The sequence below is a fragment of the Saccostrea echinata genome, unplaced genomic scaffold (assembly GCF_033153115.1).
Source record: "Saccostrea echinata isolate AGI-Se365-2 ecotype Australia unplaced genomic scaffold, CSIRO_AGI_Sech_v1 ptg000049l, whole genome shotgun sequence".
NCBI classification, from domain to species: domain Eukaryota; kingdom Metazoa; phylum Mollusca; class Bivalvia; order Ostreida; family Ostreidae; genus Saccostrea; species Saccostrea echinata.
In genome coordinates, this window is record NW_026889798.1 from 2,064,065 (window position 1) to 2,080,780 (window position 16,716).

Here is a 16,716-nt window from a genome sequence, read left to right on the forward strand (position 1 = left end):
ATGCTCACTGGGAGGACTGAACTAAAAAATTCCAGTTACAACCGTCATAGACAGGTTACACAAAAAATAACGGTTTTAAACCACTGACGAAGTATTGCATTTACAGCTTGTGATTTTTTTTTGGGGGGGGGGGGGGGGGGATTTCATATTTTATGGTCTCTGGGTCTTCTCTCATTTTTTTTAAAAGTTTTCGGTAGTTTTGTTGAGCTATAATGCACAAAGATTATGTTTTAATTTCGTAGAGAGATGACCCACAGAAAGCAAATTAATAGAAAAACATATCGGAAAATGTAATAATTCGTACAAATTAAATGACGCATCTACCTTTAGCCATTCATATATCTCATGGCAGATTTTAGCAATTCAAAAAACAGTATGAGGAAAATAACGTTTTTTCTCTCTCTATAACACAAAAACCCCATGTATCATTAAGATGCTAAAATATCACTTGAAGGCTAAATAATTTTTTTTATATATTTCAATTGTGCAAATGTCTGCCGAATCTATATCCAAAGCGCTCATGCCATTCTTCCAGCAAAGAAACTGGGAGGATAAGCCGAACCATATGCTAACATAACGACGGATAAAAAAAATCAATAAATTTATTTCTCACACATTAATTCCACGTTTTGTTAAATTTAGGTAATGTTTATTACCAATTGCATACAAAATTGATAATGCGTGCATACAGTAACTGCGAAATTGATTATAAACACAACAAAATGGCAACACACAAAATTTTCACAAAATCCGACATAAATTGGATGCTTGAAGTATATTTCTTTAATAGAGTGTGCCATCGCTCCATTTTGGAGGACGAATAATGAAAGGCAATGGAAAGATGTTTCTTTTTTACACTTGCAAAAATTTGGTACGAAAACCCATTCTACATAAAAGATTAAGTTTACTTACTTAAATTTTCATCATGGTCTTAAAAAATTCGAAGTCCAAATCCACATTTCGTAGGCCCCAAGGAGGTCAAAACCATGAATATGACTTAGTATATATGAAAAAAATGAAGTCTGTAATGAGATTTAAGTGTTGGTAAAAGGACAGAGTGGCTTACATTTTAGCTTGTGTCCTAAAAATAAATCTTAAAGAAATCCTGAATAAAAATAATAACAACTTGAGCTAATTTTTGCTTTGTGCTTTTTTAATAGTTAGCACGAATTAGCCCTTTCACTATAACTGTGGTACTTACTCTTTTGCAGGGCATATTAATAAAGTTTGGGGAAAATTTATTAAGAGATAATTAAATTATGTATATAAAACAATTGCTTTTACGTCATATTTCACCAAACTTTATCATTTTGCCCTTCAAAAGAGCAGTACCGCAGTTATCCTGAAAAGGCTAATTGTTCTTTCATCTTTTCAAAAACTAAATCACCAGTTAACACAAAAGTTTATTCGTTCACCTTTTCATTAGTACAGTAAAAAAAAATCTGGAGACAATTTTAAATCAAAATGTTAAGCTAGTCTGTCTTTTCTAGTGCCTTCATTCTCTCTAACAGAGGAGGGTGGGAGAAGTTAAACATGGAGTACAGCCAGTCTGTGACGGGGAATCCTAGATTGTCTTTATTTAGTTTGATTAGAGCTGATTTCAGTTCCTTTGCATGTCTCAGAGATTTCGCAAAGAAATCGGCCTGGAACTCACAATGTCGGCTGTAGATTATCATTAGGAAACCCAGGACCTGGAATGAAGATTTTTCAGAGGTTTTTACATAATTTAGGCATTTCTTATTCAAAATTTAAACAATTACATGTATTTGTATTTCTGTTTTTCCTGCTAAAATAAACTTTTTCCATCCTTAAAAGTAGCATGAAACCCGATAATCAACTTATTTTTGATCAACCATATTAATCTAGATACTTTCTTTGGTTTAATTTTAATTAGTACTTTATGTAGAAACAATGCATATAGTCTATAAAAATGTTTCTTGATCCAAAATAAATTCTAAAAAGATTTTTTTTAACCAAATATAATACATGTACCTACATCGAGCTCTATCATATTATTGTTGTAACTTTTTGCAATTGCCAATTTTGGCAATTGCTATCTTTTCTGAATTCTTTTTCATTTTAATGTGATAATTAAATGACATTCACTCCCTCCCCCAGTTTTTCACCTCTTAAACACAGACTTTTTGCCCAAATAAAGAACACATTAAGGACAGGTAATACAAACTTTCTCCAAAAATCATGAGTAAAACTATTAAAACCATGTTTACTACATGCATATGAAATGAAAAAGTTTAGCCAGGTAGATTTTAATTTTTATTCACAATGTTTCACAATGAATTCTTAAAATGTGATTTAAAAGTTGGAAAGATTTATAAGAGTGGCGGCAAAATATAGAATTTTGAACAGCATAGAAAGTTCAGAATTTCTTAAAATTTTAAAATTTTTATATCTATTTTATTCACAAACAAAATAAGGCCAAAAATATATATCAATCATATCATCCATTTCTTTTATTTGTATTATCTGTCCTTTAACTAGTTGATCCATCATTTCAAATTGGTACATGTAAGGACATGGATTCATTTCTGACCATGCCTTGCTTCAAAACCTCTATCAGCATTTGGATACTCTTCACAAATTACTACATACCTCGTGATAAGGTTGAAAGATGAACTGGAATATGATCATGAGACCGATAAGTGTTGGCTCCGTGTCAAATCCGAACGCTCGGTAAATTACCACTTTCTTTGATAACATGGCAAACACCATGAAACAAAGGAACAAGTTTAGCTGGAAAATAAAAAAAAATCTTTTTTTACTTATTGTAAATGTTCCATTTCATGTGTAAATTACATTCATAATATTTCATTCAATCAGCTGGAAATATTGTAATTTAATCACTGAAGAAATGAGAGGACCATGGGCCACAGCGTTTACCTGAGTCAGCATGTCCTGCTTTTCTTCATCAGCAGATTTTTTCTATTATATATATTCCTATGTAAAACATTAATCCCTAAATTGTAACCCTACCCTACACCCAAATGTCATGATTTTTATTGATGTAACCCAACCCCACCCCTAAGTGTCATGATTTGAACAAATTTGAATCTACACTACATGTACCTCAAGATACTTCAGTATCAATGTGACTAAACATTGCTTTGCTGTTCTTGAAAAATAGTTTTCAGGGATTTTTTTCCTATACATCCACATGTTAAACTCTGATAGAGCATCATGACCCCACCCTACCCCAGGGGGTCATGATTTGAATGAATTTGAATCTACACTACCTACAGTATATCAATATGACTTATAATGGCTTTGCTGTTCTTGTGAAGATGATTTTTAAAGATTTGTCCCTATATATTCCTATGTAAAACTTTGATCCCCAATTGGGCCCCACCCTACCCTAACCCCAGGGTCATGATTTGAACAAACTTGAACCTACACTACCTTAGGATGGTTTCATATCAATAAGACTAATCATGGCTTTGCTGTTCTTGAGAAGAAGATTTTTGAAGATTTTTTCCTACATATATATCCCTATGTGAAACTTTGACTCCCCATTGTTGCCCCATCCTACCCCTAAGGGTCATGATTTGAACAAACTTCAATCTACACTACCTAAAGATACTTCAATATCAATGTGACAAATCATGGCTCTGCTGTTCTTGAGAAGAAGATTTTTGAAGATTTTTTCCTACATATTCCTATGTAAAATTTTGATCCCCCGTTGTGTCCCCATCCTACCCTCAGGGGTCATGATTTGAATAAACTTGAATCTATACTATGTAAAGAAGGTTTATAAGTTTCAACTTTTTTGGCCAAGTGGTTCTTGAGAAGAATTTTTTTATAAGATAACACCAAATTTTCACTAATTCTCAATTATCTCCCCTTGAAAAAAGGGTGGCCCTTCATTTGAAAAAACTTGAATCCCCTTCACCTAAGGATGCTTTGTGGCAAGTTTGGTTGAAATTGGCCCAGTGGTTCTGGAGAAGTCAAAAATGTGAAAAATTTACAGATGGATGGACAACGGACAAAATGTGATCAGCTAAGCTCACTTAAGCTTTCAGCTCAGGTGAGCTAATAAAGATTATTTTGTTTCCTAAAGGCTAGACCAATTCACTATGTTTTTAAATCCATTTGACTTCATATTATACATTACAAGGATATATATTCAAAAGTAAACAATCTTAAAATCTTCTTATCTAGAATTTAACTTTGTCACAAGTATGTCATTAAACATAGAGAAAATTTATAACATACACAAAAAATTCAATAATTGATAGTTTTCCCTCGAAATGATATAATGAGTTTTACCTGACTAATAAAGAAGTTCTTTAGAACATGGTTTAGTTTCCAGTGTCCTAGCTCATGGGCTAACACAGCCAGAATTTCCTCTGTATTACATCCTGTCTTTTTCTTTGGCTTCTCCTCTGCTGGCTTTTCGTCAGATTTTGGCTCTTCTGTCACTTCCTTCTCTTCTTTTGAGTCAGTCTGTAAAGGAATGTCAGAAAAATATGTTGGCAAAACATATAAGTTTGAACATGTGCTCAGTCTGACAGCTCTAACTCTGAACGACATACAAAAATGTGAATAGACATGAAAATGAATGACATACAAAAATGTGAATAGGCATTAAAATGGTTACAAGAATAAATATCTCACTATTTCAGCAATAAAAAACTGGTTTTACTGACACAGTACAAAGGATTTCAATCATTTCAATTGAGTATGTGCTTTGATGACCCCAAGCAATTAAAATTTCCAATAAACAGGTACATACTCTGCTGTTTCACAATTTTATCTATTGGCACTTTGAAATGAACCTTCTGGTCAAAGTTCCTCCCCTACATGTAAGAGGGGGTTAGAAGGAATACCAGAATAACCGGGGAATTATGTCATTAGAGGCTGAGAAATTTCCCTGCTCCCAGGTCTTTAGACAACCCTGGAAATGGATAATCTTTACAAATTTTGCATATAAGGAGTAAAAAAGGGCAAAATTAAAACCCATTCAAAATAAGTTTTCTTTTAAAAGGCTTGTACAATAAGTACAGTGTATAATATGTGATCTATTACAATTATTTCTGCAAAATTATCCAACGCAAAAGAATTCAGTAACAAAATTTTTAAGTTCAACTTACATATATAGCCTTTCATGTACAGTGAAACCTGTCTTAATATCAGACATGCTGCGGGAAATAAAATCGATGTTGGATTAGATAGTGTGTTGAATATTTCTGAGCATTATGATTAGTGTCAGATGACTTCATAAAAAAATCATTTTTCATTAGGTTAAGAGTACACTTGAAATTAATTGTCCAAGTGTTTGCATATAATTGTGTGTTTCTTTGTTGTATAAAATATACCTTCGGCTGATTAGCATTTCTTTGAAAAACAGTGCTTGTGATAACATTAGTAGACTCTGTAGTAATATACAACGATTTTTTTAACTGGACAAAACAGATGGAACTGTCAATCACTTCAATATGTTGCAATTTAATTTTTAGCATTTTATTACTAATAGTAGAAATAAAAGTAAATATTTCGTCTATACCTTCTAAACACAGTGGTATTATTATTTCCAACGCTACATTTCTCTCCGATTTTTATCCATCATTTACTTCTCAACAAAAACTGTGCGATTAATACCGTCACATGACTTTTCATACAAATGGGAGACGTAACTCTAAAACATTGCAATAGCGATTGAATTCTAATCAAACAAAGATATATTTTAAGATTAAATGAGCAACTTAAAGTGGTATTTTTTGCTCCCAGCAAATCTTTTAAGTGCACAGCCTCGCTTAATTCAGTGTATATTAACCCAGAAATGAAACATTTTCTATTAGACAACATGTTGCTTTCAAATTGTATATTGTCTACATGTTACACAGTAGTTCGCCGTACTCATTTTTTTTGTGCTACATGGCTTTATGAAGAACTCTGAATGCCTGTTTGGTTTTAATTTCAAGCTTAAAATCCTAGTATTTTTTATTCTGTAATGAAAAGACGATATTAATATCTTGTACTCTTTTTATTTTCTGTCACGTGGATGCTTTTTTTTCATTGCGAGAATAAAATTGATAACAACAAAGAGAACTGATTGCCTAATTTTTAAATTCAAAAACTCATCATTAATTGCTTACATAAACACTTTCAAACTCGTACATGTAATTAACTACTCTCTAAGTAGACCAATCTTGTGGCCAAACGTGACAATTGTGTCACCTGGCCAGCGGCTTATTATGGTACATCAGAGTTAATTTTTCGGATTACCCAGGTGAAATCATAATGTAATTATCTAGTTTTGTTGACATAAAAGCGCTGGAATTCTGAATGTGCAGTGGTCGAATATAGAGTGTTTTATTCTATATAAATTATAAAGAATTTTTTGGGAATAAAAAATGAGGTCAGAAAGTCCAGTGTGCCGGATTGCACAGTTGTCGGATTGGACAGTGGGCACTGTATAAGGCCATAATGAAAAATTCCTAGATTCTCATCCAATTTCTTTTTAAATCATGGCAGGTGGGTAAATTTTATTATATTTATTCACTGTACAGATATTTTTGTTGACCTCATTGATTGGTGCTGATTTATCTACATGTACTGAAAACCAACTTTTATTCGCGTGCGAGAAATTTTCGTGAGGTTCGCGAGAGCCTTGTCATTGCGAATATTTCTCGCCGCGAACCGGTTCTTAAAGTCTTTCTTTCTATTAACAACAGATCAAAAAAGGCTTGATCACGAAAATTAATCGCCGCGATCTAGTTTATCCCCGGTAAATCACGAAATGAAGTCGCCGCGAATAAAAGTTGGTTTACAGTGTTACATTGTATATTCAAATAAAAGTGGTAAAGTTCCATTTCATGTATATATCTTTTTTTCCTCATCAGTCTTTATAGCTTTTTCTATTAAAACCCTATGTCATTGTAGAGTTCCATTTTATGCACATATCTCTTACTATGCAACTGTGCAACCTCTCCAATCTTTAACAACCACTGATCCTTGTTTGATACTCTGATTGAAACACCTTCATGTCAGATGTCAAAATTACACCGACAATTGTGGAATAAAAAAATGGTTTAGCTGAATACTGATTCCTATCAGAATTAAGACAAATCAATTTGTAAAATTAGAAATAAAAAAACAAAGCGGCAGTTAAAAAATTGAGGCGGGCAGGGATGACAATCTAGGGATTCTTTTATAATGGCCTAACCAAAAAGAAAGATCTGATGATACACAGGTACATACCTTTTCCTCCTCCTTTTCTGGAGAGTAGTCTTCGATAAGTGTGTCATACAGTACAATCCTCTTATTCTTAAAGAATCCGTAAAAATAAGCATTGCTATGTGCTGAACGCTTAGATCCTGAAATTGAGAAATAATTTTAGGTCAACAAATGTACATGTATACATGTACTTAGGTAAAATCAATTTATGAGTCTTTTCATATATTTATTTAGCACACAATTTTAAATAATGATAACTTGTAAACTCTAACTCATGATTATATATTATGCACAATAAATGTATATTATGACATTTTTTTTTCTTGGGAAAATTTGTGAAGATTTATTGTTTAAACCTTTACTATAAAAGAATTTTTAAAAATCTTGAACAACTACCATTATTTAAGATTTGAAAGATCTAAAACTATTTCTGCTCTTCCTTCATTATCTGCAAGCAAAAAATGAGCTAAATCTTTGCTCTGGTAAAACTTGAATGCCCTTCTTCATTGGATGCTTTGGCAAATACTGTAGATTCCTTCTTTTATGTGAGTAATTAATACTGCGAAATGACTCTTAGAAATAAAAAAAGGAAGAATATGCATTCACAAGTGGACTGTTGATAAGGAGTTTTAATATGTATTTCAGTTTCAGAAAAATAAAAGTGAGTAATTTTAATTTGAGATTCATATGCTTCTCATAAATTACACGATAATTAATTTCTTGGTGCATGTTTAGGAATCTACACACTATTGGTAAGGTGAGCTAAATTTTCATCTGCTATACTGCTTTAACATATTTATGTATTTATTGGTAGCTGACATATATCTCTCCTTACCTTCAACAACATAAAGTTTAGTGAGAGGGAATTCAATGCTTGCTGCCAGCTGTTCGATCTTGGTCCTGAGTTCCCCATCAGGCAGCGGAGTGAACTTGTCAAACAGTGGAGCAATGAAATCAGCATAAATGGTGATCAGAAACTAAGGGATTAGAGACAGAAAATAAAGTGTTAAAATATATGTAGTTTGACTTGAAAAAATACTGAAATAGATTTTGAATCTTAATTTGTGGTGAATTGAAAATCTTTGCATATTGTCTTTCTTGTACACTTCAAATAAAGAGGAAAGAGTATATCCACATTTTCACTACTCCAAATTCGTTTTTATTTCATTCATCAATTCATCAACATATTCAAAGGACTGATAAAATTACATAAAACTAAACCAAAATCCAGTGTGAAACTTGATAAAGTGAAATCTTTAAACCATTCTTAAAGAAATTGGCAAAATACCAGTGACACAGCCAACATAAATCCCCAGGCGTATATGAAGAAATAGTCGCCCCCGATCTTGATAATGTAGATGAGAAGGGAGACAATCGGCAGAGATAGAGCCATGCCTACAATCATTTTCTTTATTGTGTCCTTAATAAAAAATGGCAGTGTCTGAAATTAAAGAAAAATTCATTGGAAAGGGTAAGAAATACCCAGGCAAAAGTGGCTCACATAAAGTTTATATCAAATTTGCATGAATTTCATGTGAATTCTTCACATGAAAAAGAGATGAAAAACAAGACTCATAAAATTTATGCGAAAGCTTTATGTGATTTTGACATAAAATTCATATGAATTTTAGATGGAGAACATATGGCATAAATATCCAGCAAAGAAAATTTCACATGAAACCTCTAAAAAAAAATATTATGTGAATATCATGCCAACCAATTCACATGAGATCCGCATGGAAAAAAGTATAGAATTTTTTCATGATTTTCGCATACTTTTCATATGGAAAGAAAATCCCATGAATATCATGTGAACATCATGTGAGCCACTTTTCCCTGTGTAATGCTTTACTAAAAATCTTACATTTATGTAAAAACAGATTTTAAGTTTTCTTTGTGAAACTGATGCAAAGAAAAATGATCAATTATCAAGGAATGAGAACAGGAAATCACTTTCTTACTGAATGGCAGATCTTAAAATACATTAATCGGAAGAAAACAATAAATAATATATATCTAGCTAAAGTAAATCGTCATCGTCCAACAATGACATAATTTCAGATCAACGAATTAAAAGTTGGGGTTGTAAATAGTGAGACATTGATTATTTGAAATTATTCATTTCATTACTTGATTAATTTTTATGCTGTCTTTTTGTGTATTGAAATTATTCAGTTTACTCCATACCTGTTTATTAAACCCATGCTTCTCCTCCAGAACAAATGTGTGATACAAACTCCAGGGAAGGGAGGTAATAGTGGAATACAGTAAAAATATCAGAATAAATGTGATGGACTGCAAAATCTAGAAATAAAAAGAAACTCTCACAGTTCATTTACATGTACATACATTATAGAGTTGAAAATATTTTCATGGTTCATTTATTTGTTTGCCATGTTCAATGTTGATACGTTGAATTCTCTCCCTTGAATCTCAATTTGTTTGGAGCACTATTTACCTCTGTTATTTCTGTTGAATAGTTTATTTCACTCAGAATTACATGCTCTCTAAACAAAGTTCTCTTTTTTCACACAAAAAGAAAAATTATAAGAATTCACATTAACAAAATAAGTGAAGTTTTAAAACTTCTTAAAATGAGGATATCAAAATATATGTATAAATCATAATCAACTTAAACATTCTGCACTTATATACAATTTTAATTGTTAAAAATATAGTGACCTCATATTCAGTGTCATATCCAAAATGCCCATTTATCCTGCCAGCCAGTTTCCATACAAATGGCAGGGCACCAATACACAGAATTACCTGGAAAAATTGACATAATGATAAATGCATATTGAAACAAAATGAATACTACCTTAGTAATCTTCATAAAAAACTATAATCATGAAAATTTTATTTGAAACCTATCAAATTTGTAGTTTAAATGAATCACTGGAATTGAATTAGAGAATAGAACTTGTTGAAAAACATACTATTACAATGAAGTCATTTTTAAAAAAAAAAAAAAAAAAAAAAAAATCCTTATTATTAAACATTTTATCAGCCCTAGTAGCTGTTTCAGCTTTCCTGCTGGTAGGCAGTTTTATCCCTATACAACAGAATAAGAACTAGTTTCCTAACTTAGGACTCTCTGTCTGGTTTTATACAAATGAAAGTTTGCAATGTTTAAGTTTACTGCCTCAGACAATGTTCCAACTGAATATCCATTTTTTGCCAAGAAATGTGATCTAACAGCTGCATTATTCTAATTTTATAATGGATCCATTGTACATATATTGCCTAAAAATACTATGAAAGTTAGAATGTATTTAATATTGTTGAATCCTAATATTTGAAACTTATTGATCTTGGTGCAGTTTCTGAATATTAACTAACTGTAGAATTGAAAAACACTTTAGCTACTCTCAAATAACTACAGTCATACCTTGTTATCTTGAACTTGATGGGACAGAGAAAAAAAAAACTTTGAGACATGTATTGTAATGACTCAAATATCAAGGTTAAAATACGTAGAGAAAGTTAGAGTAGTTGGGACTTCCAATTCACTTCAACAAATTCATAATATTTTCAGATACTAATATTCAAGGTTCTAAAGTTCAACTGTATATTCATGTCAACCCTCTGATTTGGAGAATATTTTCTGTTCAGTTAGCTACACAGATGACAACACTGGCCTCATACAAGTCAATAATGATATAATGCTATCTCATTCTGCTGTTGAGTTGACACACCATATCTAATTACAATATCATTAATATCTCAATACAATCCCTGAGATCCCAGACACTCCTCTTACTATATATAGACTCTACCACATCTCATTAGTCATTACAATATCTCAATATAATCCCTGAGATCATAGACACACCTCTTACTATACATAGACTCTACCATATCTCATTAGTCATTACAATATCTCAATATAATCCCTGAGATCACAGACACACCTCTTACTATATATAGACTCTACCACATCTCATTAGTCATTACAATATCTCAATACAATCCCTGAGATCACAGACACTCCTCTTACTATATATAGACTCTACCACATCTCATTAATCATTACAATATCTCAATACAATCCCTGAGATCACAGACACTCCTCTTACTATATATAGACTCTACCACATCTCATTTATCATTACAATGTCATTAATATCTTAATGCAGCCAGAGATCACCTTTCTTACCATAGACTCTAGCTGGTGGTTAACACCTGACCAGAAGCCAAATATTTCTTACCGTAGATTCTATCTGGTGGTAAACACCTGACCAGAAGCCAAACTTTTCCGTAGACTCTAGCTGGTGGTAAACACCTGACCAGAAGCCAAACCCTTCTTACCGTAGACTCTAGCTGGTGGTAAACACCTGACCAGAAGCCAAACCCTTCTTACTGTAGACTCTAACTGGTGGCAAACACCCGACCAGAAGCCAAACCTTTCTTACCGTAGACTCTAGCTGATGGTAAACACCTGACCAGAAGCCAAAGGTACTCTTGTCTAGAGAGTAAAGCCTAGCTTTGGTGAATGTTTCTTGGTCCAGTACTTTTTCTAGCTCTGCTGGAACATCTGTTACTGTTTTTGCAAGGTACCTCTGCAAATATAAAATAAATAAATATTACAATTTTTCAAGTTTGTTCAAAGTTTTCTTAGGACAAAAATGCCTATTTACCCTATCAGGTTTACATACCAGAAAACTCTGTATATTGTAAAATTGTACACTTGCTTACATAATAAAGTTGGATTTCATTTTTTGTCAGTACAAGGCATCTAATAATTTACAGTAACTGTATTTTTTTTTTTACTATACAGTTAACATTAAAAGACACAGATGTTAAAACAGGAAGTACTTGGTGCCCTTGCATGGAGGCTAACAATGACAACCACTTACAGATGCATTAATAAGATCCGTATCGTTCACAAATTTGTAATTATGTGAATTATAAAATAAGCCATGTAGGGCCAATATAAAAAAACATAATTGTTTCATTAAAAAAATCCATCTTTCTGAAAAAACAGTTTGGTATGCTGATTACATTAAAGTTAAGGTGACAAAACCATTTCCATGAATTCTCCTCTTTTTCAACTTTTTCATTACCAATTAAAAGGGTTAATAATTGTAAGCAGTAATCTCAATATTGCTATGCAAGATAAAGAAGATAGCTAAGTCATCTGACAGGTGTATGTAGTTCTCTCTCTCTCTCTCTTGGACGGGATAGTGATTTCAATGTTCTATCAGGCATCTTGCTGTTAGACTGGAAAAAAAATACCCATATTGATTATTCAGAAAAGAAAACAATAAAACAAATTGTAGATCAGTAACACCTGTCTTGAGGAAAGATAAGACTCCCAGAAATAGACGATCCAAAGGAAAATTAAGACAGAATAAAAGATTTCCTCCTCGCTGAACATATTTCTCAGTCTTCTACTTTTTATCGCCGCGTTGGAAATTAGATAAAGTGAACTCCGATTCCGATTGAAATATAGTCAGCATTTATGTCCATGCTGCATGGAAACCATTAATATTTCTCTTAAAATATTTGATTAATTTGACCAATGTTGATATTTAAATATTGAAATATACATAGTAATAGCATATATTTACTAAACCTAAGAAATTTCGACCTTTGCTATTAAAATACCTCTCAATGATCGGGTTCAAGATGTAGAAACTGCAACTATGACAAATTCAATTTCCTGCGAAAACAAAAATTGAATGCGAATACAAGTAAGAAACTTGATCTAAACTCCAGGTGAATTCCTGATAGATATAAATCAAAGATACGCTTGAATGGAATTAAATTGATAATGTTGCACGCGGAATGGAGGTCACGCCATTTGTGAAGAGACGATTGAGAGCAGACGAAAAAGTACTGTACATATCCTTTGACATTCAGGTCTATTGGCAGCTATGGTTTGGTATTATGATCCATGATCATGGTAACAGTATATTTTGCTTGTATTTCTGCAAACCAGAATGATAACATTTTAATTTTTCAGTGTCCCATTTATTCTTCATATTGAAAAAGTGATTGAAAAAACACTTGGTGGTTTGTCATAATTTGCCTCAAGTAGGCCCTTTGAACTGACTCTATTTTCAATGCATGATGCATATTTTACTAATTACACTAACCTTTAAAAATCCTGTCACATACTTTGTATTTATTGATTTATTCATTATTATTCATTATTATTTGTAAACAGGTGAAATAAACATGATAAATGCACAAGTATTTTTATTTTTAGAAATTCTGACTGAATCATTCTAATTGATTATAAATAATTATCCCAGTTTCTTTTATAGACAGATTTTACATATATTGCCTAAACATAGATTAAAGGTGAAAGACAATCAATATAATCACTAATTCTAATCAATCTCTTGGTTACCGGTACAACAGTGGTGTACGCGTGTAGTATTTTAAACATTGAGTTGTAAAAGGAAGTCAGTCGTTCACTTCCTGAGGTCCTGATTAGTAGGTTGTTCTCTAGGAAGCTTATTCACTGTACGTATATGCTACTTTATGTAACTTCTGAACATATTAGATCATGTTCAGTGACACATTTACTTTAAATAGATGCTTTAAGTAATTAATTATATACAATGATTGTTATAGTAACTAAGGAATGAAAGCACTTTCAGCATGGTCAGTTACTCAATTTAATATTGTTTACGACAAAATAATTGAATCAGAAAATTAATTAAGTTAGAACATATTGCAAAATTCTTTAAGAAATAAGGTATCATTTTTAAACATCTATCGGGATATAAATACGGGTTGGTCACGAGATCAAATTCCATAAAGCCCGAAGGGCTTTATGGTAAATTTGATCTCGTACCAACCCGTATTTATATCCCGATAGATGTTTTAAAATGATACCTTATTACTTATATTTACATTTGTGACTTCTTCATATTATATATTAGCCTGATTATAACTTTAACGCGTGAAATGTTTTATTTTTTCAAACTCAACGGCACGAGTTTGATCTATTGATTGCGCGTCGATCCTTTATGACGTCACTGAGAAATTACGTCGAACGTTTATGACGCGAGGAATCTGTGTTTATACGGATATAGATACGCGTTGCTTTTAATAGTGTTATATAAAAGAAAACATTTGCAAATGTAAATATTTTAGGATAAAAGCAGTTATCAATAATTTTCATAATTAATAATTATATAAAGATATTCAATATAGTTTACTTTTAGGACATATAAATGTATATCGGTATACTTAACTAAGATTTTTATTTTTCACAAATTAATTCAATTTTTTTTTTAAATATTAAATGTATATTATGCAATTTTTTTTTGTTATATATATTTGCAGCAGTGTTATATAAACAATAACTGTCATTATGATTTGTGGATATTACATATTTAAGAAATAAGGTATCATTTTTAAACATCTATCGGGATATAAATACGGGTTGGTCACGAGATCAAATTCCATAAAGCCCGAAGGGCTTTATGGTAAATTTGATCTCGCACCAACCCGTATTTATATCCCGATAGATGTTTTAAAATGATACCTTATTACTTATATTTACATTTGTGACTTATTCATATTATTTATTAGCCTGATTATAACCTTTAACGCGTGAATTGTTTTATTTTTTCAAACTCAACGGCAGAAGTTTGATCTATTGATTGCGCGTCGACCCTTTATGACGTCACTGAGAAATTACGTCGAACGTTTATGACGCGAGGAACCCGTGTTTATACGGATATAGATACACATTGCTTTTAATAGTGTTATATAAAGGAAAACATTTGCAAATGTAAATATTGTATAATAAATGCAAGATTTTTATTGATTATACATACTATAGAGCTCTAACAACAGCTTCAAAAATTATAGGATTGAATAATTAGCGATAGTTGTACTTGTAATTGACTTTAAATATATGACTTTGGATACTATTGGTCAAGTAATAGTTAATTGTATGAGCTTCCTTAATTACTGTACTGTATTCTGGGCCGGATCATAGAAGACAATATCCAAGCAGAGAGGTACATCGCTGTCGTACAGAAACAGGCAGATACTGCGTGAGTATGAGATGTAGATTTAATTATTAAAAAAAAAAGTAGAAACAATATTTAGATTTCAAAGAAAATATTTGAAGTAGAATTATGAACTAGGTGCATATACTCCAGTCACTCCTACAGGAAATAAATTTATACATATAAATTAAGTCAGATCTTTGCAGAATCATGATACTGTGGTATTGCTGTACATGATACTCAATAAATCAAGGAAACTTTTAAAGAAAACTATGACTTAAAATACAAAAGCAGTGATAAGTAAACAAAATAATTGTAAAGCATCATTTATTTATTACAATAGCTATAGGGATAACGTGATTGCAAAAGAAAGTAATTGGAATATGTATATTTTTTTATATACATGTATATACTGTGTTAATTTTCTATGTTAGTGCTAGTAATATGATCAGTAAATCCGTAATTAATATTGACCTTTGTCTTTGACAATTTGAACTGAAGTAAATCTCTATAGTCCTGTGTTGTTTCTAAAATTTATGTCATGATAAATTTTTTTTCAGTAGAAGAGTTCCTGCAGATCTTGTATATAGTTAAACATTTAGAAAATAAAAAATAACCAAAGATGACAAAACTTGACTAATTTCTGGTATGATTTTTAGGTTATTCCTGTTCTCTTCCCGGGGAATCCCCTGCACCAGTGAGAATGATTTATCTGTGGAGGATGTGATAAAAGTAAACGAGGATTTTCATTTCCGACAAAGTAAGACACCAGTCAAAGCACTGCACAACACACAAACAGACAGATGGTATTACTTTCCCAGTCAGGGAAAGTAAGAATCTCAAACAGCACAACACACAAACAGACAGGCAATATAACTTTCCCAGCCAGGGAAAGTAAGCAAGTTGAAAACAGACAGATGATAGGACTTTCCCGGTCAGGGAAGAATATAAATAATAGCACAACACACAAACAGGCAACTATTTTGAACTTGTGAACATCCCTTAGGAATTATCTTTTCTTGTACCCTAATGTGTATTAATTAATTTAATGTAATTAAGGGGAACAATTATTCTTCGCCGCAAAGTAGGACTATACAGAAGTAGAATTTAATGAAACCATACTATATTTTATGTTTTCCCAAATTTCATAGGAAATGTAACCTAATTTCCTCTTGTTTAATTTTGAAGCAATCTGTATGTACAAACCTCCCATATTTTTTACATTGTGACGTCACGCGTCTATACCGAAACAGCCTGAACTGCTACAAGGATGACAAAACAGAAGAATAACGATCCACAGAATTTATGGACTATTTTATTAATCATAAAAAACAATTATTTAATTTACTTACTAAATCTTAAGTCAGAAAAAGCCTTAGAGACAACGTAAACTGATTACATCTTGTATAAAATACCGTTGTTAAGCATGTCCGCATATGTACAAAACAGTCCACATTTTATTTTGTTTATAGCAACGTCATCCACATATTTTACTTCAATAGATAAATTTACATGATTGATTGTTCTGATGACGACCGTCTCTGGTCGA

General features: G+C 31.8%; 2 protein-coding genes across 3 annotated transcripts in view; one reads left to right on the forward strand and one right to left on the reverse strand.

Annotated features, from left to right (window-relative positions):
• Positions 1-1,383: 1,383 nt before the first annotated feature.
• On the reverse strand, positions 1,384-12,621 carry LOC133203275 (CAAX prenyl protease 1 homolog). 2 transcript variants are annotated; one of them, XM_061339093.1, is made up of 11 exons: positions 12,485-12,621; positions 11,633-11,753; positions 11,503-11,528; positions 9,874-9,960; positions 9,379-9,495; positions 8,480-8,632; positions 8,027-8,168; positions 7,216-7,331; positions 4,282-4,458; positions 2,611-2,751; positions 1,384-1,691 (listed from the first exon to the last, which is right to left on the reverse strand). In XM_061339093.1, the coding sequence occupies exons 1-11, from the start codon at positions 12,569-12,571 to the stop codon at positions 1,473-1,475; spliced, it is 1,386 nt and encodes a 461-aa protein (XP_061195077.1). In that variant the 5' UTR covers positions 12,572-12,621; the 3' UTR covers positions 1,384-1,472. The 2 variants fall into 2 exon arrangements, with proteins under 2 accessions (XP_061195077.1, XP_061195076.1); XM_061339092.1 differs by lacking the exon at positions 11,503-11,528 and having other exon boundaries at positions 11,607-11,753; positions 12,485-12,620.
• A 205-nt stretch (positions 12,622-12,826) lies between these two features.
• The window catches only part of LOC133203285 (inositol polyphosphate 5-phosphatase OCRL-like), a 30,770-nt gene continuing 26,880 nt past the window's right edge, over positions 12,827-16,716 (forward strand). The window contains exons 1-3 of the mRNA XM_061339102.1: positions 12,827-13,038; positions 15,133-15,212; positions 15,827-15,927. Coding sequence (XP_061195086.1) covers positions 12,982-13,038; positions 15,133-15,212; positions 15,827-15,927 — 238 coding nt within the window. The 5' untranslated portion in view covers positions 12,827-12,981. The remainder of the gene's footprint in view (positions 13,039-15,132; positions 15,213-15,826; positions 15,928-16,716) is intronic.

What these genes read in the sequence shown, in the direction of transcription:
- LOC133203275 (XM_061339093.1), bottom strand. Translation starts at nt 12,571, where the DNA reads ATGTTCAGCGAGGAGGAAATCTTTTATTCTGTCTTAATTTTCCTTTGG. An exon ending in TTATGTTGGCTGTGTCACTG is followed by an intron (nt 8,169 to 8,479) that starts GTATTTTGCCAA and finishes CTAATCCCTTAG; the next exon opens with TTTCTGATCACCATTTATGC. An exon ending in CAGAAAAGGAGGAGGAAAAG is followed by an intron (nt 4,459 to 7,215) that starts GTATGTACCTGT and finishes ATTCCTTTACAG; the next exon opens with ACTGACTCAAAAGAAGAGAA.